The 24,716-nt window shown below is 45.2% G+C and overlaps 1 protein-coding gene across 3 annotated transcripts in view; it reads right to left on the bottom strand.

The window, feature by feature from the left end:
* The window catches only part of RRAGD (Ras related GTP binding D), a 38,622-nt gene extending 28,351 nt beyond the window's left edge, over positions 1-10,271 (bottom strand). Inside the window, exons 1-2 of one of the 3 annotated variants that reach the window (XM_070796081.1) lie at positions 10,070-10,087; positions 9,242-9,471 (exon numbers count right to left, since the gene is read on the bottom strand). In XM_070796081.1, coding sequence (XP_070652182.1) covers positions 9,242-9,380 — 139 coding nt within the window. In that variant the 5' untranslated portion in view covers positions 9,381-9,471; positions 10,070-10,087. Of the gene's footprint in view, positions 1-9,241; positions 9,599-10,069 lie in introns of those variants that run through there. The other 2 variants (XM_070796080.1, XM_019967366.2) reach the window with 2 other exon arrangements.
* Between the last annotated feature and the right edge of the window lie 14,445 nt (positions 10,272-24,716).

The raw sequence follows: 24,716 nt of genomic DNA, 5'->3' as shown, positions 1-24,716 counted from the left end.
CAAAAATTTTCCTTCTAATCCTCCCCCACTCTCTCAAATATCCCTGCTTCTGAAATCCTATGGGGTTTCTCAGAGGCTCTTGTTCTACTCTGGGACTGGTAGTCAGGAGCTCCCATCAGAAAAGGAAACACCCGTGGGTCTCCTGCAGAGGGCTGCCCTCCACCCATCACATTTCCCTGAGCTTCACCCACTTGCTCAAGTTTGATAAGAATCACCTGAGGAAAGTGACCCGTTAAAGAGAATGAAGGAGAGCTGCTTTGAAAAGAGCAATGAGAGGGTCATTAAGAATTTCTTTATGTATTTTAAGGAAAATCAGAAAGGAACTACAGAAAAAAATCTGGGACTAGAGCTGGGACCCCAGAAAGGGCTCTTTAAAAGTGTAGGTGGGGGTTTGCAGGAAGTTGCCAGAGTGAGGTGAAATTTACAAGAGGGCAGTTTGTTCCCCTTTCATAAAGGTTCCCTGAATGTCTGCCAAGTCTGACAGGGCTGAGCCAGGGCTGCAGACACAAAGAAAAACTTCATTTCTTAGTGATTAGAGAGGAAAATAGACAAGAAAAACTGACAGCTTTACAATGCACTGCTATCTAGGTGTTACGGGTTCAGAGAGAAGGCTCCCTGGAGAAATCACCTCTGAGTCTTGTAGGCGAGTTATAAAAGAGATGAATGAGGGAAAGGTCATGCCAGGAAGAAATCTGGCCTTCCTGGAGGTTAAGGAACAGAGTTTAAAGACAAGCCTGCCCACTCTCCAGAGGCCTCCCATAGAACTTAGAATAAAATCCAAATACCTTCTTTCCCTAAAAGGCCCTACCTAGGTGGGCTGCCCTCTCATCCCATTCCTGGTTCATCCTCCCTACCAGCTCCTCGTCCTGGAGGCACACTGGCCTTCTGCTTCACCTTTGGCCTCCACTCGATTGGCTTTCCCCAGGCCTCCCCTGGCTCTTCCTCCCACCCAGCCCAGGGGCAATTTCACCTTCTCTTGCCTCAATGGGCCCCATCACTTGCTAATATCCCCGTGTCTTCTTCATAGTACTTCACTATACAAAATTATCTTTTTCCTTTATGTTTGTCTTGATTTGTTTATCGTTTGTCTTACATATACACAGGCAAAAAACTTGGTAGCACGTGGTGTGAGCCCAATAAATACCATTAAATAAGTTAGTTGATAGATTAACAGGCTAAGTTTTGAATGAAATGCAGGGAACTTTGGATTTTACTCAGAAAGCGATGAGGAAAATCACTAAGGATTTTTAAGTAGAGACCAACAGGATCAGGGGCTTCCCTGGTGACTCAGTCAGTAATAAGTCTGCCTGTAACACAGGAGACCCGGGTTCGTTCCTTGGGTCGGGAAGAGCCCCTGGAGAAGGAAATGGCAACCCACTCCAGCATCCTCGTCTGGAGAATCCCATGGACAGAGGAGCCTGGAAGACTACAGTCCACGCAGTCGCAGAATCAGACACAACTGAGCGGCAAACACACAAACCAACATGATCAGAAAGCGTGTTCCAGAGACTCACTCCACTTAAGGGGGTCAGTGTGGGGACTGTGAAGAATTCTAGAATAAGCCACTATGGCTTGAAAAAAAGATTATTTTGAGCTAAAGGCACCAGAGTTCTTGAAATCCCTTTTTTGTGTAAAGCAGATCCTCCTCCAAAGAACTCAATTGTCAAAAATCTCCTCCCCAGGAGCAACTCTCATCTTTTTTCGGAGACTGAGACAAAAAGAAGTTGGCTATACCCAAACAATGTCACCAAACCCCCTTCCCCCATCCCCTTTGAAGTCATTTTTCTCTCAGAAGTGTCCCTCTACCCCCTCCTCCTCCTCTCTTAAGATGGTATATAAGTCCCAAATTCTAACTGCCTCCTTGAGTTGAATTTTTTGTGAACTCGCATGCATCAGTATTTAACTAAACCTATTTTTCTCTTGTTTATATCTTTTGTCATATCTTTTAATTTGCAGGACTCCAATTCAGAACCTAAGAGTTTTTCCTCCCTGACAATAAGGAGGTTGTTCTAGAAACACAAATGAGATGAATTTGGAAATGGGCAGAAAGAATGGATCCACGAGAAGCTTAAATTCACTCAATAATACTCAGTGATCCTCTGAACACAGGGGACAAGGGAGAAAGAAATCCCTGGTTCCCAATCTGGAAGATCAAGTGAACAAGGGCCCACTTACCAACTTGTAAAGGCAAAGAGGCTGAACAGGGATCTGAAGTCGTTGAGTCCAGGGTGTCTCTTGGCCTATGGCTCAGATGAGGAAAAGACTGGGGCCTCAGAAGGCAATACAACTATGAAGATGCAGGAAGGTTTGAAGTGGTAATGCAGGTTGCTGAGATGGTCTATGCTTTGTTGGCCCATTTTCCCCCTGATCTTGTTAGCTGAGGATGAGGGCACATTGGAGAGGTTTGAGCCTTGTTCACAGTGAAATGGCTCAAACCAACCTGTTCCAAACTCTTATCACTAAGGGTTACCATTTACGGACCACCTACAAAGCACACAGTGTCATCTCTAATCCTCAAATTGATAACACTCATCCTTTGTCAGATGTGAAAACTAAGCCCTCAGTGTTTACCAGAATAAACACTCAATAGACATTCACTGGTTGGGATGATAAAAGGGATTGATGGGACTTCTCTGGTGGTCCAGCGCTTAAGACTCCACGCGTCCACTGGGGTCTTGTTGCAGAACTAAGATCTTGCATGCTGTGCAGTGCAGCCAAAGATATTTTTTTGAAAAGAAAAGAAAGTGAGCAGAATAACTGAAACTTTAAGAAGAAACTCCACATCTGACTTTGGCACAGCCAGTACTTAGGTATCAAGAGGGTGAATTTTATGACCAAGTAAAGCTTATCCACTGTGGTCAGGGGCACTGAACATACCTATCTTCCGCTGGGTCCTGATACGCAATTTCACAAACAGCAGATGGAGCTTTGTAACTAGACCACTGGGGATCCCAGGGAAACTCAAGTCACCCAAGGGGTAGCATTATGAGGAGGAGTTATCTAACTGGGCCATTGTTAGCCTTTAATACCTTCAAGTTAATGACTTAACCCTGAAGTGGCAGAGCCCTGTCAAAAACTACAGAAGGGAGAAAGATAGATCAGGGACTTGGGGGCTGGGCTGCGTGGGAGGCCACATCTGACTGATCCTGTGGGCTGGGGATGTTCACAACAAAGAAGGGACCAGAAATCAGGAAAATGGGAACTGAGGTTCTGACAGGGTTGACCCTGACTTCCTGGGGAGGACAAAGCATTGTATGAAACGCATTTCCTAAATTCTGATGTCTCTGACAACTGCGAGCTATTATTATTAAGCAAAGTTCTCCAAGAGGTGACACCTTTGAACAGACCCAAAACTGGAAAATAAAACAAAGATTTAACAAAAGGATTAGGATAATGTGGTAGCAAATGGAATGGTTGAAAAAGTACTGTGTTAGTGCCAGAGTGGAGTGGAGTCAGTCGCTCAGTCGTGTCTGACTCCTTGTGACCCCATGGACTACAGCCGACCAGGCTCTTCTGTGCAAGGGATTCTCCGGAAAGAATACTGGAATAGGTTGTCATTCCTTTCTCCAGGGTATCTTCCCAATCCAGAGATTGAACCTGGGTCTCCTGCATTGCAGGCAGATTCTTTACCCCTGAGCCATCAGGGAAGCCTGTTAGTGCCAGCTGCTGCTGCTGCTGCTGCTAAGTTGCTTCAGTCATGTCCGACTCTGTGCGACCCCATAGACGGCAGCCCACCAGGCTCCCCCGTCCCTGGGATTCTCCAGGCAAGAACACTGGAGTGGGTTGCCTTCTCCAATGCATGAAAGTGAAAACTCAAAGTGAAGTCGTTCAATCGTGTCCTACTCTTAGCGACCTCATGGACTGCAGCCCACCAGGCTCCTCTGTCCATGGGATTTTCCAGGCAAGAGTACTGGAGTGGGGTGCCATTGCCTTCTCCAGTTAGTGCCAGACTGGGGTTCAAGCTTGCCCACTTACTAGCTGTGTAAATGCCCATACATGTATCAGAGCCCATGAGCCTTTATCTCCTCTATCAGTTTCTGTTACAGTGTACACACGTACACACACACACACACACACACCCCCATTGTTCTTTCTTTCTTTCTCCCCCAGCCCAAGCCTAGGTAAGGAGAGGGTCTTTTGTGGAATGTGACCAAGTGAGAGGCTCATTCACCCTTGAGGAAGTTAGAATGTCTTTGCTATTAGTATTCTGTGGGGTCCACAGGGGCTTAAGGTTCTACTGATACACACTTATGGTTTTATGAAGAGGCCTCGGGATTGTTTATATTTTGCATCTCGGGATTGTTTCTATTTTCATCATTATCTGTAGTCCTTTACATTTCTGATCAATGGAACTATTTACAATTCAAGACCCAGAAGTCCAGTAAGAAATTCCAACCCAAGTAGGAATTAAATATACCAATGGTATTATTAATAAGAAAATATTCAAAAAATGATGAAGATTTACTCTCTGATTAACTGACTACTTCTTAAGGAAAACTAAATGCAATCAGAATACATATTTTCAAAGGCAGAAAGGGTTTTGAAGGTGATTTTTATTTATATGTGAAGATCAAATCTTTCTCAAATCCTCTCACATCACACTGGCAGGTAACTAAAAAACATGATTCCATATACGAATATTTCCTTTACATATGTATTCAATAACATTTCTGGGAATTCCCTGGCGCTTCAGTGGTTAGGACTCTGTGCTTTCACTGCTGGGGCCCAGGTTCAATCCCTGGAGGGGGAACTAAGATCCCGAAAGCCATATGACATAGCCAAAAATAAGAAAACAAACAAAATATCTCTAATGTGTTCTGACCTACCCATGCTTCTGCAAGAAAGGAAAAGTATTCTTGTGAGCTTTTCTTTTTTCCCCCAAACTATCACTCTGAGAGTGATCAAGTTTATTTCACACACGGAGAAACAGCTGGAGTCTTCCCCAGAGGTCCTCAAGAGGAGAAAGGCCACCCGCAATCTGGGCGCTTTAGGCCAGAAGTGAAAAACCCCTATTTGTCTTGCATGTCACAGCAGAACCAGGGAAAGCCACTGTCACAGGAGAGCTTTAAAGCCTTCTTTGAGAATTTAAAAGTTGCCTTTTTTAAAATTTCTTAAAAAAAAAAAAAAAAATTTTTTTTGTAGCACCTTGTGGCATGTCGAATCTTAGTTCCCCAACCAGGGATCAAACCCACATCCCCAGCGCTGGAAGCATGGAGTCTTAACTTCTGGACTGTCAGCAAGTCCCAAGAGTTGCCTTTAAAAAAAAAAAAAAAGGTAAGGAATACATGAATAAAAGAGGTAGAGAAGAAGAAAGAAAAATGAGCAGGGCAGAAGTGACTGTGGAAGTGAAATTATGGGATGGGAGCTGTGAGGCTGAATAAAGCTGAGTGAACTCCGAGAACCCGCACCCCAGACAGAAAAAGATAATCCTTCAAACTCTGAGCCACATCCCTTATCCAGAACTCGCTGTTACTGCATCTTTTTCCCCTAGACTACCCCATATCTGTTTTAATATTAAAATGGGAGAGATTTCTGGTAAAAGTAGAGGATCAAGATTCTATGACACCAGGAATCACTGAGACATGTTCACAACTATCTGATATAAAAATACACTATGTGTATTTGAATAAGCTCTGGGCCTAAGGTGTGACCTTGGTCACATCATTTTCAATTATTCGAGGCTTTCATCTCTTCCAACACTTATATATCTCTGTATTTTCAGAACCAGAAGAGATTAGCTATAGCCAGGATTGTAGTCAACCCAAGTCAATACGGACAAGAGAAGCGACTTACATTTCCATGAACCTGACCCTCTCCTAAATCTCGCTCAGTTCTAGCCTTGTGGCTGCAAAAAAGTCCCGTGGCATCTCTGAGCCATGGATTCAGGATCAGAAGAACAATTCTACTTACTCTCAAGAAACAATGAGAAGAGATAACTCACTAATAATTTTAAATATTATTTTAAGGAAAAAAAAGCTGACTAATGATTAGTAGAATTGCCAGATTCACCACTTTTATACCCATCAGGGAAGTATCACCTGCTGACCCTGGATTTTTGTGTCTCCTGTAACCACCTAAACGGTCACTTCCTCAGACCCTGAGAGAGTACATGGGCTGCTATGGAAACAAGACCACACTTAGCTGCACTGTGGGTGAGCAGTCGTCTTAGCCAAATTTTCCTTAAAAATTGGGAGAGACTTCAAGAAAGAATAACTTCACTTTTGGATTAAAAACGATCACTTAATTGCTTTCTTTATTATTATAGTTTTTAAAGCACTGTAATTTCCTTAAGACTTAAAAGTCCATTTGTGTCTAAAAATAAATAAAAAAAATAATCATTATTTTTGGTGCAATTGTTTTTAATGGTTTAATTATTGCTTCCTCTCTCTAGAGTTTTTTTTACCTGGAGCATGGGGGTTGAAGGTGAGACTCATCTTATCTCTAATTAACGACCCTGAAAGGCCGGAGTTGGGGGGCGGGGCGTGCGGGGAGGGTTCAGAAGCGGCCAAATCAATCCTAAACAGAACTAAAGTACCTCAGAACACTCCTGCTATTCATGAATAAAATGTGGAGTGTAAGCCAAAGCAGTTTAGTTTAAGGCTCACCTTAGCCGCACTAACATTTTTAAACTTAGCATAATGTAGTAAAATGTATGAGGCAACTCTGTTTAAAAATAAGATGGAGGGTTTCTTGTAAGACCACGGGCAAATAAAAATCACACGACCCACCTTCAATCACATTCTTTTGCATAGCAAAGCTGGTCAGACCTGCATCCCACACACCAGGGCAGAGTTCTGAACCTCACGGAAAAATCCCCACGTCACTGTGAAGCTCAGGCACCGAACCAAGCCCATTAGGAAGGTTTGGAATTCATTAGAGAAATGCTTTGTTCATGGTTCAAAGTGCACCATATTCATCTTTTCTCAGAGAAAATAAGTCCTCCTCTCCAACCCCCACTTTCCACTACTGGAGTTTGTAAATGTAAAATCTACCCCAAATACCAAATAACACAGGGTTATAAGGCAACACAGGGCCCAGGGCTCATTAGAAATCGGAATGACCATCTGGTGGCACCTTGATGCCTCAAGAAAGGAAGACCACAGGAGCAGAAGTCAGGACTCCCAGCCTCCACCCCCATCCTGACTCCCAGGGACCGTATCAGCTGGCATGACAGTCGTCAGGGACAGTCCTTGCTAGAACTGCTGACTGAAAAAGCAAATGTTCTGATAGAGATTCTGCATTCAGGCCTAAACTCTCAAATCAAGCCAGCAACACTTGGAAAGAACAGGAGCCCAAGATAATGGAGGAAATCTTCAGAGAACAAACCATGGCCACAGCAGAATCAGGTGGAGAGAGGCCAGGCTTCATTCAAGAATGTGTGCTCCTCTCACCACACAAATATACTCTGTGCTTTTATAGCAAGATTCCAGTTTGATCCCAAGAACTCACAAGGGAAGATTCTGATACAGAAGCATCAGTTACAGGTGGGTTTACCTTGGGTTAGGAGCAGTGGGGCGCATCCTTCATCTGGCTCTGGGGTAGCCCTTCCTTCAGGAAATTCCTTCCCCTCAGCTAAAGTGTTAATTTCACTTCAAGTCCCCAAATCAAAAATGCAAAGTGCCTCTTTAAAGAACTGCAAGAAAAACAAACAGGCCCCAAGCATTTCCTGGATCCCAGTCTCTGGCCCCCAGGACAATATCAAACTACACGGTTTTTCTTCCCCAATATAGTCTCTTTTCTTTTCCTTTTTTTCCAGAGGATCACAATTGCACCCTATTGTGTGTCTACCCTTTCAAAAACCTTGCAAATACATTCCCATTCCGAATCTCTCAGGAGCCTCCTAAGAATCTAGGGGAGGAGCTGACAAATGCAATTTGAATAATAATGAAGCGACTGAACAATTTAATTACCAAAAGTAGCCCTAGAGACTCCAACAAAAGGGTGAAAAGCCTTTATCTACAAAAATGTGGCCACCTGCTAGACTGTGCGACCAATTATGGGGAATGCAGAAGAGAGAGGTGCACAAGTGTGCACACGAGTTTAAGCAATTGAAGAATTAGCACAAAACCTCTCTAGGGACTGGCACCCTGAAAGAGTGGCTTGGAAAGCTCCTTTATCATCAGGCTCAAGACTTAACTTTCTCCCCCTTTCTGATTCATTGAAAGTAGCACCTACAGTTAAGTAAAATACTGCAAACTGCCCTCCCACCCCCAAGAGAAAGGCTTTGTTTATGGAGAATTTAAAAAAGTTCAATGAATTTTCAAAAAAGGTTCTTCAAAATCAAGTCAAGAAAGTACTGTTTAATCCCTCCTACAATTTCTTTAAAGTGAACATTCTAAGTTCTTTCTTTAGGAAGCTGACAATTTCACCTAGATGTTGCGTTTACCAGCTTTATTCTACTGACCTTTCCAAATGACCTTACAATAAAGGACTTTTTCCTCGCTTTGGAGGGAAACAAAAAAGATGAATCTTTCTGGAATCCTAAAAGGCTCTCAACTTCCTTAGGATTTAAGAATTAAGTGCAGGAAGCCCCCACAGGCTGGCCAATTGCTAAATCCCGCTTTTTGAAAAGGAAACAAGAGTTTGCTTCTAAGTGGCCCTGTATTCCCCCGCCCCGCGCTCACTCCAGGGCAGGCGCTGCCATGCCCAGGTGGTGACACCTAGCAGAGATAAGGTGTCCTAACAACCGTATTTGCCTGGATCTCCAGATACCTGCGGCCACTCGGTGACCCCCTTATCACCTGGGCGCATCCCCCAGCCGCTCCACCGGTGCCGCAACGCCGGCCCCTGGACCCCTCCCGCGGCGACACGGGGCAAGACTGACACCCGCAGCTGCGGACGACCTGCCAGTCACGCTGCCGCCGACTGCCTTTTTTAGCCACGACATCTGACCCAGGCTTCGATAGCAGCATTCAGGGAGAGGTCCCAGGCGCGCCGGTCGGTCCCTCCCCTCCCCAACCCCCAGACCCTACGGAGAGCTCGGAACTGCCCGAGAGCGCGCGTTCAGTCCAAACGCCTCCTCTTTGCCTTCTCCACCGATCCCGGTCCCCCCGCCGCTGCCTGCACCCGGGCTCCCCCATTTTGCAGCTCGCGACAGCTCCTCCGGCGCCCCTCCCGACCCCAACCCCGAAACTCCGCTCTCCTGGATCCCCTCCAAGTCCGCGGCCCGCGCGCCCGGCTCGGCGGGGGTGCCGGCCGAGGTCCTCCCGGCGGGGGGCCGAGCCGGGGACCCGACGCTCACCTCCCTCCTCCGCCCCGCTGTCCGGCTCGGCGTCCGAGGAGTCGGGCCCGTCTCCGTAGTCCGCTAGCCCCACCAGCTCATCCTCCTCTTCGTCGTCTTCCTCCTCCTCCGGCTGCGGCTTCCCCAGCACCTGGCTCATCGCGCCCACGGCCGGCCGTCCCGGGGACAACGGGGGTCCCTGGTGGTGGGGGTTCGGCCAAACCTCCTGGCCTGCGGTTCGCAACCTATTTCTAAATTGAGGTTTTGTCCCGAGGTCCGTGGGCGGGGGCGGGGACCGCGCTTCCCCCCGCGGCGGTCGGCGTCCAGGTCTGGGTCCCGCGGTTCCCAGCGCGCCCGGAGCCCCCTGCCCCGCCCCGCCTCGCCCCGCCCGCTCTCCCGCCCGCCGGCGGAGGAGTCAGCCGGAGCGCGGCAGTTCCTCCCCCGAGGAGGGAGAGAGAGACTGCGTGACCCAAGTCACCTGACACACAGTCACACACACACACACTCACACACATACATACCCCGCACGGGCGCGAGCGCGCTTTCCCGGGTGCAGGCACCGATCGTTGGGGCGCTGGGCCGAGGCCGCGCGCATACACTCAAGGGGGAGCAAGGCGGCGCGGGGCCCTCCACCCGCCCAGAAGCGCGCGCGCACACATACACACACACACACACACACACACGCCGGGTACTCGGGGCCCCGGGACCCGGCGCAGTCACCCACCGCGGCTGCGCGCCCGGGGCCCCCAAGCGCCCCTCCTGCACGTGGTCCACGCACAGGCAGGGGAGCCGGCGGCCCGCACAGCCGGAGGACCTCTCCCCGCCCACCTCGACACACACACACCCCACCTTGGGCGGCCTTCTCCAGTTTCCACTCCTGGGCGAGGGTTCCAGTCCCAAGCGGGCTCCCCCCGCCCAATGCTGCTGCGCCCGAGACACCTCTCAGAGCCGCATGCCTAGAACACCCCGCGGATGCTGAAGCGCCCCAAGAAGAAAACTCGGGAGAAATGCACCGCAGAGGAGGCGCTGTCTCCATAGCAATTGCCTTTTAGTGCGCATTTGCGGTTCAAAGTGCTTCCCGCTGAGAAAACGTACCTACTGTAGTCACTAAGCAGGCCTAGCCAGCTATAAACATTTCTGAAAAAATAACATGCCTCGTGGCTGACTAGCCTGAATAATTCCTCTGCAGCGTTTGGGGGAAGGTCTCAGGTGTATGATACATTAAGAGGCTATTCATAGCCACCTCCTCCTATTTCATTGTTGCATAGGGTGTAATCCCAAATCCCAAAATAAAATGTTTCAAGTTTTTTTTTGAGGGGGGAGAGAGAAGGGGTTAAGTGGCGAGGGGAGACAATTCTCGCATAGCAGCAGTGTGGGGGTAAGACTAAAACCTGCATTCCTCCGCAAGCTTTTCACCACAGGACAAACTGTACCCCCCCCCCCCCCCACCTTTCTGGATACTGCAAAAAATCACGTGGATGAACTTCCTTCTGTCAAGCACAACGAGAAGGAAACCAGCTGGCCAGCAGGGTGACCCAGATCCCACAGGTGCCAGCAGTTCAGCAGGTGGTGTGAGAGAGAAGAGGAGGAAGAGAGCTGAGGCTGGAGGCTCTGAGGGCCTCAGGGTGCTGCCTCTGTAGGGAATTGGATGGAGAACCTACTCTGTGCTAGGGACCCGGGCTCAGGGGTGAGGGTGGGGGCCTCCATACAGGCTCAGCACAGTGTTCCTGCCCTGGAAGAAATCCCAGTCTAGCAATTCAAGGCTCCTGTCCTGGATTTTGTAGTAACTATAGGTGGATGTGGTTACACCTTCTAGGAGGTGGCTGCTTCTAACTGGGAAAGGTCCTGGGATTTTCCAGGTGGAGGCAGTGTAACATGTACGGCTGTTTCAGTCAAAGTCCTTCCCAGGGGAAAAATAGATGGCACAGGCAAATATTTTAATTTAAAAAGCTTTTTAAATTAAAAGGGACAATTTACTAGGATGTGGACAGAGTTTAGGAATCCACACAGGGATTAGTAACAGTGAGAAGAGATTATCACCCCTAAACTAGTAGATGTAAAAGAAGAGTCCTGGACAAGGGACACCAAACAGGAGCTATAGCTGATGAGGAAGCAGCCCCTGCCGGAGCCACATCAAGTTAAGGGGACAGCAATGGGAAGGAGTCAGAGAAGGCAATGACAGCCCACTCCAGTATTCTTGCCTAGAGAATCCCTTGGACAGAGGAGCCTGGTGGGCTGCTGTCCATGGGGTCGCACAGAGTCGGACACGACTGAAGCGACTCAGCATGCCTGAATGCATTGGAGAAGGAAATGGCAACCCACTCCAGTATTCTTGCCTAGAGAATCCCAGGGACAGAGGAGGCTGGTGGGCTGCCATCTATGGGATTGCACAGAGTCGGACACGACAGAAGCGACTTAGCAGCAATGGGAAGGAGTACCCTGACCTCTCTCCTGTCCCATTACTCCAGTCTCCTCCAAGAGCTTTCCGTTGGCCAAAGCCAACTGGATATCAGAGGGCTGGAGAGCCTGGAACCTAGTCCGGGACACAGAGATAGGGTAGGGAGGGCATAGAGTAGGTTCCAGTGGTGGGGTGAGGGCAAGAAGTACACCCAGCACAAGCAGGTTCTATTTGGTCTTATCAGAGAAAATTATTTAGGGCCAATTTTCCTAGTCTATTTTCATCCACTCTGTTTAATTCACATCTTCCTCTGTATCTGGGAGGAAGGCTCTTACAGACTGGGTTTAAGACTTCCAGTTATCCCAGAACAAATCACCAGCCAGAGGAACTCTTGAGCTGGCCTGATTCAAACTGCAGAAGGCTCTACAAGTCCAGAAGCCAGCCCAAGGTCAGTCCAGACAGGTAGGACATCCTTTGGGCTGGTTGCTGAGTGTGTGTGCCCTGGGGACCCAGGGGTTCAGGGGGGACAATTCCTAAGCCAAAAGCCCTTCTTTGCCTGAGACCAAGAAAAAGCCAGATACCTGAGGGTCCTCTCCCTTCCCTCAAGGGAGAGATCCTGCAAGGGGGTTTACAGAACACCATCAGTAGATTGGAGCACTATTCTCAATAGAACATTTGAGAATTAGAACTTTCTTGAGAAAACAAAAAAATCTATCAAAAAAATCAAAAGTCAAATTCTCAGTTATGCTCCACCCAAAGGTAGATAAGAGTCATATAAAGGTTTCAGTTCAGTTCAGTTCAGTCTCTCAGTCGTGTCCGACTCTTTGCAACCCCATGAATCGCAGCACGCCAGGCCTCCCTGTCCATCACCAACTCCCGGGGTTTACGCAAACTCATGTCCATATATAAAGGTTTAAGAGATTCAAATTCACTGTCCTGGAATTTCCCTGGTGGTCCAGTGGTTAAGAATCTGCCTGCCAATGTGGGGGGTGCAGGTTCAATCCCTGGTCCGGGAAGATCCCACATGCCTCGGAGCAACTAAACCCGTTTGCCACAACTACTGAGCCCTCATGCCTATTGGCAGAGTAGCCCCTGCTCCCTGAAACTAGAGAAAGCCTGCATGCAGCAACAAAGACCCGGCACAGCCAAAAATAAATAAACAAACAAATTCACTGTTGCTTCAGAAATGTACTATTGACAAAGTTTGAGCAAACAGAACAGGAAAAATCCTTATTGCTTTTCTTATTTCAATACTGTCAGCTTTCAAATAAGAAACAGGTTGAGGAAAGAGTAACATGGAAACTCATATTACCATATGTAAAATAGCTAGCAAATGGGAATTTGCTGTATGACTCAGGAAACTCAAACAAGGGCTCTGTATCAACCTAGAGGGGTGGGATGGGGAAGGAGATGGGAGGGAGGTTCAAAAGGGAGGTGATAGTGTATACCTATGGCTGATTCATGTTGAGGTTTGACAGAAAACAGCAAAATTCTGAAAAGCAATTATTCTTCAATAAAAAAATTAATTAAAAAAAGAAATAGGTTGAAAAATATCTTAGAAGTTTTTAAATTGTAAAAGTGTGTATGGTTTCTTTCAGAATTTAAATAAAAATAGAAGGATATTGGGACTTCCCTGGCAGTCAAGTTGAGCTTCCGAACTTCCAATGCAGAGAGGGGTGCAGGTTTGATCACTGGTCAGGGAATAAGATCCCACATGCTGCACAGCACCACCAAAACATTTTTTTTTCTTTTAATGAAAGACACTAAACACTGAAAGCCTTTGAGACACTCTGTGTGGGATCTCCTCAGTGAATAGGCTACTGCCTTCATCACTCTAGCCTGAAGCTCAGGCTCTGTGCTGTCTCCCCAGGAGAGCGTTCTCAGGAATGTGTGGATTTGTCTCTGAAGGTACTCATAGTTTTTGCTGCTGTATGTAACCATGGCAGGTTGCCATATACTTGATACGTACTTAATAAATGTTTATGAAATGAATAGAAGAAAAGAAGGGAGGAAGTTACACAATAGTCTCTGCACAGACTTGGTGTGTTTTTGAGAGAAGTTTCAGGAAGAAGCAGAAGTCACATTTTTCTACTTAATCTGAGCTCTGGGAAATGCCACAGTGAGGTAAAATATGAACTATGCGCTACAAGGGTGCAATTAGGCTGAGCGCGAGTGCATCATGCAAGAGATGATGCCCTCAGGTCTTCATCCCTTCAGGACTGCCTGAAGATGTGAAGGAATTATAGTATAATGATTATTAAATGCTTATTCTATTTTTTCTAGGGCTTTCCAGGTGGCACCAGTGGTAAAGAACGCGCCTGCCAATGCAGGAGACCCAAGAGACATGGGTTTGATCCCTGGGATGGGAAGATCCCCTGGAAGAGGAAACGGCAGCCCACTCCAGTGTTCTTGGCTGGAGAATCCCATGGACAGAGGAGCCTGATGGGCTACAGTCCATAGGGTTGCAGAGAGTAGGACATGACTGAAGCAACTTAGCACACATTTTTGCTAATCTTTTCTAAAAAACTCTTTAACTTTATAGCATCATGAAAGAGGAGCTTTGTCTTTTGCCAAAATTTTCCAACTAATATTTATTATTTTCCATGAATAAGAGGCACTCTTCCAAAATAATATGACCTTCAAAATATTCCCATTAAGTAATATTATTGTTCTTAACTTACAGATAAGAAAAATTTTCCCAAGGTACCACATGAAGTAGATGGTGATACTATTTTGGAATGCAGCAGGCCACTAGATCTTATTCCTATTTAACAACCTAAAGCTAAAGTCAGTTACATTATGGCTCGAAACTGAAAAGTAGAAAGGGGAAGAGCTGGCTCCCAGTCTTCTAGGTAAAGAAGCAACACACACAGACACTCAAGAATAAGTCTGTCGTTTCAGGCCATTAATTTACAGGATTCACTGAAAGGAAGGGAAAAAAGAAAAATTGAAAAGCTTCATTAGTAAATTACTTGTCATAATAAAATTGTTGACCATCATCAGACCTTTTATTAGGAACACCAATAGCAAATGATTTTGTTCCCTATCTGGTTTATATGCTGAGTTAAAGCATAACATCTAAATGTTATTTTTGTTTAAAATTTGAATTTTAAAGGCCAGAAGTTTGTGCCCTTATTTTAGTGAATTATTTTGCTGTTACCGGTTAGATGCCTTGTGACAAGGAATATAAGAGCTATTTAAAAGAGACCTGTACAATTTAGGCAGAATAATTGCAGTCCTGCATGCAGCCTGCATCTTAGGGTATTCTGAGGCATCTGATGGCATTGCGCCTGGTTCCTGAGGTTTGCATGTTGAAAGCCTTTCAGGCTTTCTTTTAAAATAGGTATTTAAAGGCATTAATTCTCTCTTGAAGCAAACAAAGGAAAGACCCATCTCCAGAATCTTGCTGGACTTCTGCTTATCTATGAAAGCCAAAATTTTCAAGAGGGCACCTTAGAGTCTCTGGTTCTCCAAAGACAGCTGATTCTCTGATGCAATTATTATAAATCATTAAATTATTTCCACTGAGGCAAACCATTATTTTTTATTATATTTTATAAAGTATATTATAAAATTATATTTTATTAAAGTAATGTTTTGATATTGTATGAACATGCACATGGTAAACAGTCAAAGAGCATAAAAGAATATCCAGGGAAATGTTAGTCTCTCCTCCCACCCCACCCAGAGTCTCTTGGCTTCCCTCCACAGGGAGAAACACGCTGCTTTAATGTACAAACATATTCGTAGCCATTATAGAGATTTCTACATGATAACTTCATCTCTTTTAATAGTCTACAAATATTTTTTTAATGAACATAAAGACAATTATACTTTTAGGGCTGTACTTTGAAGGAGGTAAACAGAGAGAGGCAAGAGAGGATCTGGGGATGAAAGAAGCAGCCTGATTTAGATGGGATCACCAGAGAAGACTTTTCAAAGATGGTGACTTCCCTGGTGGTCCAGCGGCTAAGACTCTGAGTTCCCAATGCAGGGAGTCCAGGTTTGATCTTTGGTCAGGGAACTAGATCCCATGTGCCACACTAAGAATTTCCTACATGCAACATCAAAGATACCATGTGTGGCTAATAAGACCAGGCAGAGCCAAATAAATAAAAATAAACTAAAAAAAAAGAAGCTGACATTTGAGTTATCATGAAAAAGAGACAGAGAGCAAAGTGAAAGTCAGAGTGGAGCGTGTTCCCCTGGAAGGTATCTCCACGGTTGGAAAAACCAAGAAGTGAAAGTGTTTGGTATTGGTGGGACAAAATGTCAATGTGATGAGAGGGGAGGAGGGTGGTAGGCTGAGAAACAGGTAGTCTTTTCCACCAGGATAAAGAGTTTAGATTTTATTCCAAATGCCACGGAAGCACTGAAGAGTTTTCAGAAGGGAGGTGAAATGCCTGGTTTACATTTCCAAACATTCACGCTGGTAGATTGTTTCCAAAGATGGCCACACCATCGTTTCGTCCCACATACCCTCTGCAAATGTGACTTTGCCATTCCTCCCGCCTGTTTTCCCTCCTTTGAAGTGTTGGCAGGCTCTGTGGCCTGCTTTAACCAATAGAATGCAGCAAAAGTGTCAGTGACACTGTGTGACATCTGAGATTGGGTCATAAAGGACCACGTTACTTCTTTTTTTCACTTGCTTGGTGCCTTGAGCCACTTTGAAAAGAAGCCCAGGCTAGCTTCCTGGAGAGGCCCATGACAGACAGGCCCTGAAAGATGCCAGAGCACAGGAGTAAAGAGACCCAGCATTCCAGCCATCTGTCTGAGGGGCCAGGCATGTGGGTGACACCCTCTTAGATCCTCTAGCCCCAGTTGCAGCCACATGAGCAAGTTCAGCTCACTCTGCATGAAACACAGAGTTGTTACTCTGGCTGAACCATGCCAGGCAACCCACATAATCATGAGCAAATATTGATAAAAATAGTTGGTTTTTTAAAGCTATTAATACATGGGTTGGTTTGTTACACAGCAGCCAATAACTGATGTACATATTCTGGCTGATGTGGGAAAAATGGATTGTAGATTTCAGGATGGAAACATAAATAACAGATCACTTTAGCAGTTCATAAACGAAGTGAATAGAGAAGTGGAAAATGAGAGAAGTGGATAAATTTTATATAAATTTTGGAGGTAAAATAGATCAGAATTTATTGAAAGCTTAATTAACATGAATGTTCAGTGAAATGATTACCACCAGATATTTGATTTGAGTAACTAGATGTATGGTAATGCCATTTATTAAAAAATTAAGACCCAGAGAGGAGCAGGATTGAGGGATGGGAGGTGAATGAAGTCCCTTGATTTCTAACATTCTAGTTACCATATATTGCCACAGGGAAAGCTACCTTAATCTTGTAATTAATTTTGGCCATTTTTTAGATGTTTATCATGTTGTCTTTGGTATAAATCATGAATTTTTCCAACTACAAGCCATGAATGAACTAAAGATGACATTTGTAAAAGTTCCAAACTAGTGAGACAGAATGGCTACGTATCAACTTCCATAAAAAGTTAACTTTCTATTCATTTGGACTTTTAAGGACAAGCTTCTAACATCAGTGGTGCCACAACATGAGAGCAGAAAGCTCTGGACAGTAGAGTCAGCCAAACAGAGGTTCTAACAGCTCTGTGTTTGTAGATCAGTTTGGATTTGACAACCCCTGCCTTGGCTGGGACAGTTACCCTAACTGCAATGGTACACACAGTCAAATTCTCCAAGACAAATTAGAAAATTTGTTTAAAATTTTATTTTAAACAAAAATTAAAATTTATTTATTTAAATTAATTTTAATTAAATTAAATTAATTTATTAAAATTAATTTGTTTAAATTTTAAAATTTATTTAAAATCCTCAAGAATGAAGGAGTCTCCAGGATGGTAGAGTAGGAAGACCCTGAGCTCACCTCCTCTCAGTTCAGTCGCTCAGTTGTGTCCAACCCTTTGCGACCCCATGAACCGCAGCACACCAGGCCTCCCTATCCATCACCAACTGCCGGAGTCTACCCAAATCCATGTCCATTGAGTTGGTGATGCCTTCTAACCATCTCATCCTCTGTCGTCTCCTTCTCCTCCTGCCCTCAATCTTTCCCAGCATCAGGGTCTTTTCAAATGAGTCAGCTCTTCACATCAGGTGGCCAAAGTATTGGAATTTCAGCTTCAACATCAGTCCTTCCAATGAACACCCAGGACTCATCTCCTTTAGGATGGACTGGTTGGATCTCCTTGCAGTCCAAGGGACTCTCAGGAGTCTTCTCCAACACCACAGTTCAAAAGCATCAATTCTTCCACACTCAGCTTTCTTTATAGTCCAACTCTCACATCCATACATGACCACTGGAAAAACCATAGATGGACCTTTGTAAACAAAGTAATGTCTCTGCTTTTTAATATGCTGTCTAGGTTGGTCATAACTTTTCTTCCAAGGAGTAAGCATCTTTTCATTTCATGGCTGCAATCATCATATGCAGTGATTTTGGGGCCCCAAAAAATAAAGTCAGCCACTGTTTCCCCATCTATTTGTCATGAAGTGATGGGACCAGATGCCATGATCTTCGTTTTCTGAATGTTGAGCTTTAAGCCAACTTTTTCACTCTCCTCTTTCACTTTCATCAAGAGGCTCTTTAGTTCTTCTTCACTTTCTACCATAAGGGTGGTGTCATCTGCATATCTGAGGTTATTGATATTTTTCCCAGCAATCTTGATTCCAGCTTGTGCTTCCTCCAGCCCAGCATTTCTCATGATGTACTCTGCATCTAAGTTAAATAAGCAGGGTGACAATATACAGCCTTGATATACTCCTTTTCCTATTTGGAACCAGTCTATTGTTCCATGTCCAGTTCTAACTGTTGCTTCCTGACCTGCATACAGGTTTCTCAAGACGCAGGTCAGGTGGTCTGGTATTCCCATCTCTTTCCGAATTTTCCACAGTTTATTGTGATCCACACAGTCAAAGGCTTTGGCATAGTCAATAAAGCAGAAATAGATGTTTTTCTGGAACTCTCTTGCTTTTTCGATGATCCAATGGATGTTGGCAATTTGATCTCTGGTTCCTCTGTCTTTTCTAAAACCAGCTTGAACATCTGGAAGTTCATGGTTCACGTATTGCTGAAGCCTGGCTTGGAGAATTTTGAGCATTACTTTACTAGCGTGTGAGATGAGTGCAATTGTGCGGTAGTTTGAGCATTCTTTGGCATTACCTTTCTTTGGGATTGGAATGAAAACTGACCTTTTCCACTCACTGCTGAGTTTTCCGAATTTGCTGGCATATTGAGTGTAGCACTTTCACAGCATCATCTTTCAGGATTTGAAATAGCTCAATTGGAATTCCATCACCTCCACTAGCTTTGTTTACAGTGATGCTTCCTAAGGCCCATTTGACTTCATATTCCAGAATGTCCGGCTCTAGGTGAGTGTGAGTGATCACACCATTGTGTTTATTTGGGTTGTGATCTTTTTTGTACAGTTCTGCGTATTCTTGCCACCTCTTCTTAATATCTTTTGCTTCTGTTAGGTCCACACCATTTCGGTCCTTTATCAAGCCCATCTTTGCATGAAATGTTCCCTTGGTATCTCTCATTTTCTTGAAGAGATCTCTAGACTTTCCCATTCTGTTTTCCTCTATTTCTTTGCATTGATCGCTGAGGAAGGCTTTCTTATCTCTCCTTGCTATTCTTTGGAACTCTGCATTCAAATGGGTATATCTTTCCTTTTCTCCTTTGCTTTGCGCTTCTCTTCTTTTTACAGCTATTTGTAAGGCCTCCTCCTCTGAAGGACACACCAAAATTACAACTATTCACAGAGACAATGTTGATGAGAAAGACCAGAACCTGCCAGAAAAGACCTTCCATAAGATAGAAAGAAGGAATCACAAGACAGGTAGGAGGGGTAGAGTTGCAGTACAGTGGAGACCCATGCTCTTGGGTGAGCAACCCATAAATGGGAGAGCAGTTACAACTGCAAAGGTTCTCTTCAAGGGAAGAGGGAACTGAGCCCCACATCAGTCTCCCCAGCCTGAGAGTCCTGCACGGGAAAGATGAGGCCCCAGAAAATGTGGCTTTGAAGGCCAGTGGTGTTTACTTTTGGGAGACCCAGAGGGCTCTGGAAAATACAGACTCCACTCTTATAGGGCACACATAAAGTTTCACCTGCTCTGGGACCCAGTGCAGAAGCAGTAATCTGAAAGGAGCCCGGGTCAGACCCACTTGCCAGTCTTGGAGAGTCTCCCAGAGAGGCAGGAGGAAACTAGAACTCATTCTGGGAACACAGACACTGGTCGCAGCCATTTTGGGGTGCTCATTCTACCATGTGGATGTTAGTGCTGGCAAGAAATTTTGGACTCCTCCCTCTAGTTTATTAGCCTCAGAACTCTACCCGTCCCCCCTCATTAGCCTGAGGCACCAGTACTGGGATGTTACGCCCAGCAACTGCCTGGGGCTGTGTTCCCGCCCACCAGCAGTCAGGCTGCCTTAAGAGCCCCTGAACCCACAGCTTCCCAGGACATGGTCCTGTCCAACAGAGGACCCAGGTCCTGGCCCCATACACCAGTCACAGGAGCTCAACCTGGGACTCTCAGGGCCCTGCAGCCAGAGACTCCCAGACCTGGCTCCACTCACTGGTAGGCGGACAAAGACCCAGGAACACCAGAGTCCTGCAGCCTGCCATGGCAGGACCTGGTCAACCCACCAGCAGTCCAATACTAGCTCTGGGACCCCTGAGCCCTGTAGCTAGAGACCCCAGGACCTGGATTGGCTTGCTGTAGTGAGAACCAGTCCTGGGATTTCCTAGACCCCAACCCCATCCACCAGAGTGTGGACATAAGGCCTAGGACCACAGTCCCACAGCCTGCCTCCTCAGGACATGGCCAACACACCAGCCCTAGGATACCTGGACTCCAGACTCTAGCCTTGCCCACCAGCAGGCCAACTCCAGCTCTGGGACACCTTGGGTCCCAATCCAGGGTCCTGGGATCCAGGGCCATCTCCTGTGGGCTGACAGAAGCTTTGGGACCTCCCAGGGCTCCACAGCCAGAGCATCTGGGAGCTAGTGCTACCCACCCAGGAGCTGGCACTAGCCCTGGGCCCTGGGCCCACTCACTATCAGGTTAGTATCAGCTCTGAGATACCCGACTCCTTAGCCAGCCACTCCAGGATTCAGCCCTATTTAACCAGTGGCCAGCACCAGCTTTGGGACGTGTTAGCACCCGTGTCAGGAACTGGGCCCTCCCACCAGCACTAAATTTGGGGATACTAGCCCCACAACCACCCATCCCAGAATCCAACTTTGCCATCTGTGTGCCTGCGTTAGCTCCAAGACTTACTGGGGTTCTCCAGCCAGTTCACGAGCCAGACCCTATATAAGGCAGAGCCTGACCATCAAGCAGACTGGAAGCCAGCCATGCCTACCAGGCCGCCCCTAGTAATCAGCCCACCACAAAAGGGGGAATCCCTAGACCATGTAGCCTGGTGGCCAGAGGGGAGTGCACTACTTGGACACATAAGAAATCCCCTAAAAAGGCCAATTCTCCAAGGTCAGGAAACAAAACCAACCTAGAAGGTACGTAGAAGTAAACCCAGCAAATTAGGCAGAATGAGGCAATAGAAAACATGTTCTAAATGAAGGAACAAGTTAAAACCCCAGAAGGAGAACATAAGTGAAGTGGAGATAGGCGATCTACCTGAGAAAGAGTTCAAGGTAATGGTGTTAAAGATTATCAAAGAACTCGAGAGGAGAACGGATGGACAGAGTGAGAAGTCAGATTTTAACAAAGAGTTAGAAAATAAAAGAGAAGCACCAGAGATGAAAAATATAATAACTGAAATGAAAAATACATTAGAAGGGAGACTTCCCTGGCAGTCTAGTGGTTAAGATACCCAGCTTCCACTGCAGGGGGGCTGGGTTCAGTCCCTGATCGGGGAACTAAGATCCCACATGCTATGAGGAGAGGCCAGGAAAAAAAAAAAAATTAGAAGGAATCAGTAGTAGTATAGATAACACAGAGGAACATGTCACTGAGCTGGAAGATAGAGTAATAGAAATCATTGAAGCTGAGCAAAAAAAAAAAAAAAAGGATAAAAAGAAATGAAGACAGTTCAAGAGACTTCTGGGACAACATCAAGTATGTTAATACTGCCATTATAGGGGTCCCAGAAGGAGGAGAGAGAAAGAGAAAAGGGAGAGAGCATATTTGAATAAAAAGAGCAAAAAACTTCCCTAACCTGGGACAGGAAATAGATATTCAAGTCTGGGAATTAGAGAGTCCCAAGCAGAATCAATCCAAAGACAAATATTGTATAACATCACTTATATGTGGAATCCAAAAAATAAAACAAATGAATGAATATAACAAACCAGAAACAGACTCACAGATACAGAGAACAAACTAGTGGTTACTGGGGCGAGGAATGGGGGAGGGGCAAGATGGAGTACGGGATTAAGAGGTACAAACTATTAATACTACATATAAAATAAATAAATTACAAGGATATATTATACAGCACAGGGAACAGAGCGAATGAATATTTTGTAATAACTTTACATGGTGTATAAACTATAAAAATTTTGAATCACTATGTTGTACACCTATTGGTGAATTCAGAAGTTATGTCATATTCAGAGGATCCCAGGAAAGGTGTCTCAGGATATTTCAAGAGATAAAGCTTCGTTCGAAAGGGAACTTGGGTTTTACTTCTCTCTGTCCTCACCTTTCTTTCTGCATGAAAACTGGCTTTCTGTGCTTCTCCCACCAGATGGCAGGAGATGGCTGCCTCACCTTTGAGGCCCAGTGACAGTGGGCTCAGGTTCTGGATCTAGACTATCCAGGTTCAAATCCTGGCTCCAACACTAATCAGCTGTGTGACTTGGATCAAGAAATTTAACCTCTCTGTGCCTTGATTTCCTCATCTCTCAACTGTTGTTAATGTTATATACCTCAATAGGATTGTGCTTAGTCGCTCAATCATGTCCGACTTTTTGCGACCCCATGGACTGTAGCCCCCCAGGCTCCTCTGTCCATGGGGATTCTCCAAGCAAAAATACTAGAGTGGGCTGCCATGCCCTCCTCCAGAGGATCTTTCCAACCCAGGGATCGAACCTAGGTCTCCCGCATTGCAGGCGGATTCTTTACTGTCTGAGCTACCAGGGAAGCCTTGCCTTTAAAAGTGAGCACTATAGAAGTTTTAACTATTATCTTTGATTCCTAGGCAAGAAAATCTGGTTGGGGGACTTCCTGGCAGTCTAGTGGGTAAGACCCTGCCTTCCAATGCAGGGGTATGGGTTTGATCCCTGGTCAGGGAACTAAGGTCCTATATGCAGTGAGGTGTGCCCAGAATTCAATGGGAATTTGCTGTATGGGTCAGGAAACTCAAACAGGGGCTCTGTATCAACCTAGAGCGGTGGGATGGGGAAGGAGATGGGAGGGAGGTTCAAAAGGAAGGGGATATATGTATATCTATGGCTGATTCATGTTGAGGTTTGACAGAAAACAGCAAAATTCCGTAAAGCAATTATCCTTCAATAAAAAATAAATTAAGACAAACAAAAAAAAGAGGCACTTGACTGTCAAAGTTTTATAAGTTGGGAAATTGATTACATGATTTACCCATGGTCACACACTCATTTTTCTACTGGGTAGTTGATCTTTATGATAATGATTAACAGAATCTCCTTATACATATATATAAAAAAATCTTACTGAGTTTGGGCCAGTGGTCCACTCCTAATGACCCAATCCTACTTCACACAGTCCTATATATGCTACTCCTTCAGGGCACCTATCTCAGCTCTAATTGAGCATTTGATTGAGGACTGTATTTACCACTAGACCTCAGGACCACTGCTTGTGCTCACTGTTTTGTTCTCAGCGCCTAACACAGCAGTCAGAATCTCTACGTACACCATTTACGTTGTATTTTCTGTGCACTATGGTAGCCCGATGGTGGTCCAGTTTCAACAAATATGCTGAGTGAACGGTCCAAGCCATTAGGGTGGAGGGTGTAGCTAGTGGCTGCAAAGGCTACCTTCATGAGTGGGGAGGCAGTTCTGAGCAAAAGGAGATAAGCTCAACAGAAACTTCCAAATAGACCTACTATTTGCTTCACGTGGCCAGGCACAGGGAATACAAAGTCAAACAAATGTCAGGCAGAGATTGTGGGTGGCATCATCCCCTGTCACTCTGTCCTTTAGTTTGATATCCCTAAGTGTTCTTTTTTTTTTTTTAATTTTATTTTATTTTTAAACTTTACAATATTGTATTAGTTTTGCCAAATCCTAAGTGTTCTTGAGGATCAACACAGCCACTGAAGGAAGCCCAGGTACAGAGGCTGAATCATGATTGTTTACCCTGGATATGATAATCACCCCCTCATTTCTGGGATCCAGTTGTGATCAATGACATGTAAGGAGAAATAAATTTAAGGGGCAGCTAAGAAGAGTTTGTTCCCAAATTAAAACACAATGGGAAGCGCTGTCCCTTTTTCCTGGTTAGATGTCAAGCCAAAAACAAAAGCCAGTAATGAGGTGGTACAGTAGCATAATAAAGAATCTAGGCCCAGATATTTTATTATGTAAGTTTTTACATGTTTAAACTGCTCTAGATAAGCATGCTCTTTCTTGCAGCCAAACACTTTTTAACTGATAAACACAGTCCCTTTACCTTCATAACTGAAAGTGAGCGAGAGAGACAAATCAGATAATCAGTAGCTTAAGATCAGAAACTCAGAAGGATGCCCACTACCAACACTCTTCTTCCACAGGGTACTGTAAGTGTTTAATTGCCTCATAAGATAGGAAAAAAGACAACAGGATTGTGACACTAAAAGCATGTACTATCCATAAAAGAAAAAATACAAAATTAAAAACTTTTTCTCAGCAAAGAGTCTGTTAAGAGAACGAGTGGAGTAAAATATTCATAAACCACATATCTGACATGGGACTTAACGTCTAGAATATGTAAAGAATTTTCAAAACTCAACAGTAAAAAAAAAAATTCCAATTAGGAAATAGGCAAAAGACATGAAGACATGTTTCACCAAAGGTGTGGCAGATAAGCACATGAAAAGATGTGCAGACTTTCAGCTTCCAGTATTGACCGAA

This window comes from Bos indicus, chromosome 9 (assembly GCF_029378745.1).
Source record: "Bos indicus isolate NIAB-ARS_2022 breed Sahiwal x Tharparkar chromosome 9, NIAB-ARS_B.indTharparkar_mat_pri_1.0, whole genome shotgun sequence".
Classification (NCBI taxonomy): Eukaryota; Metazoa; Chordata; class Mammalia; order Artiodactyla; family Bovidae; genus Bos; species Bos indicus.
The sequence above is the reverse complement of the archived record's forward strand: the minus strand, read 5'-3'. Positions and strand labels throughout refer to the sequence as shown.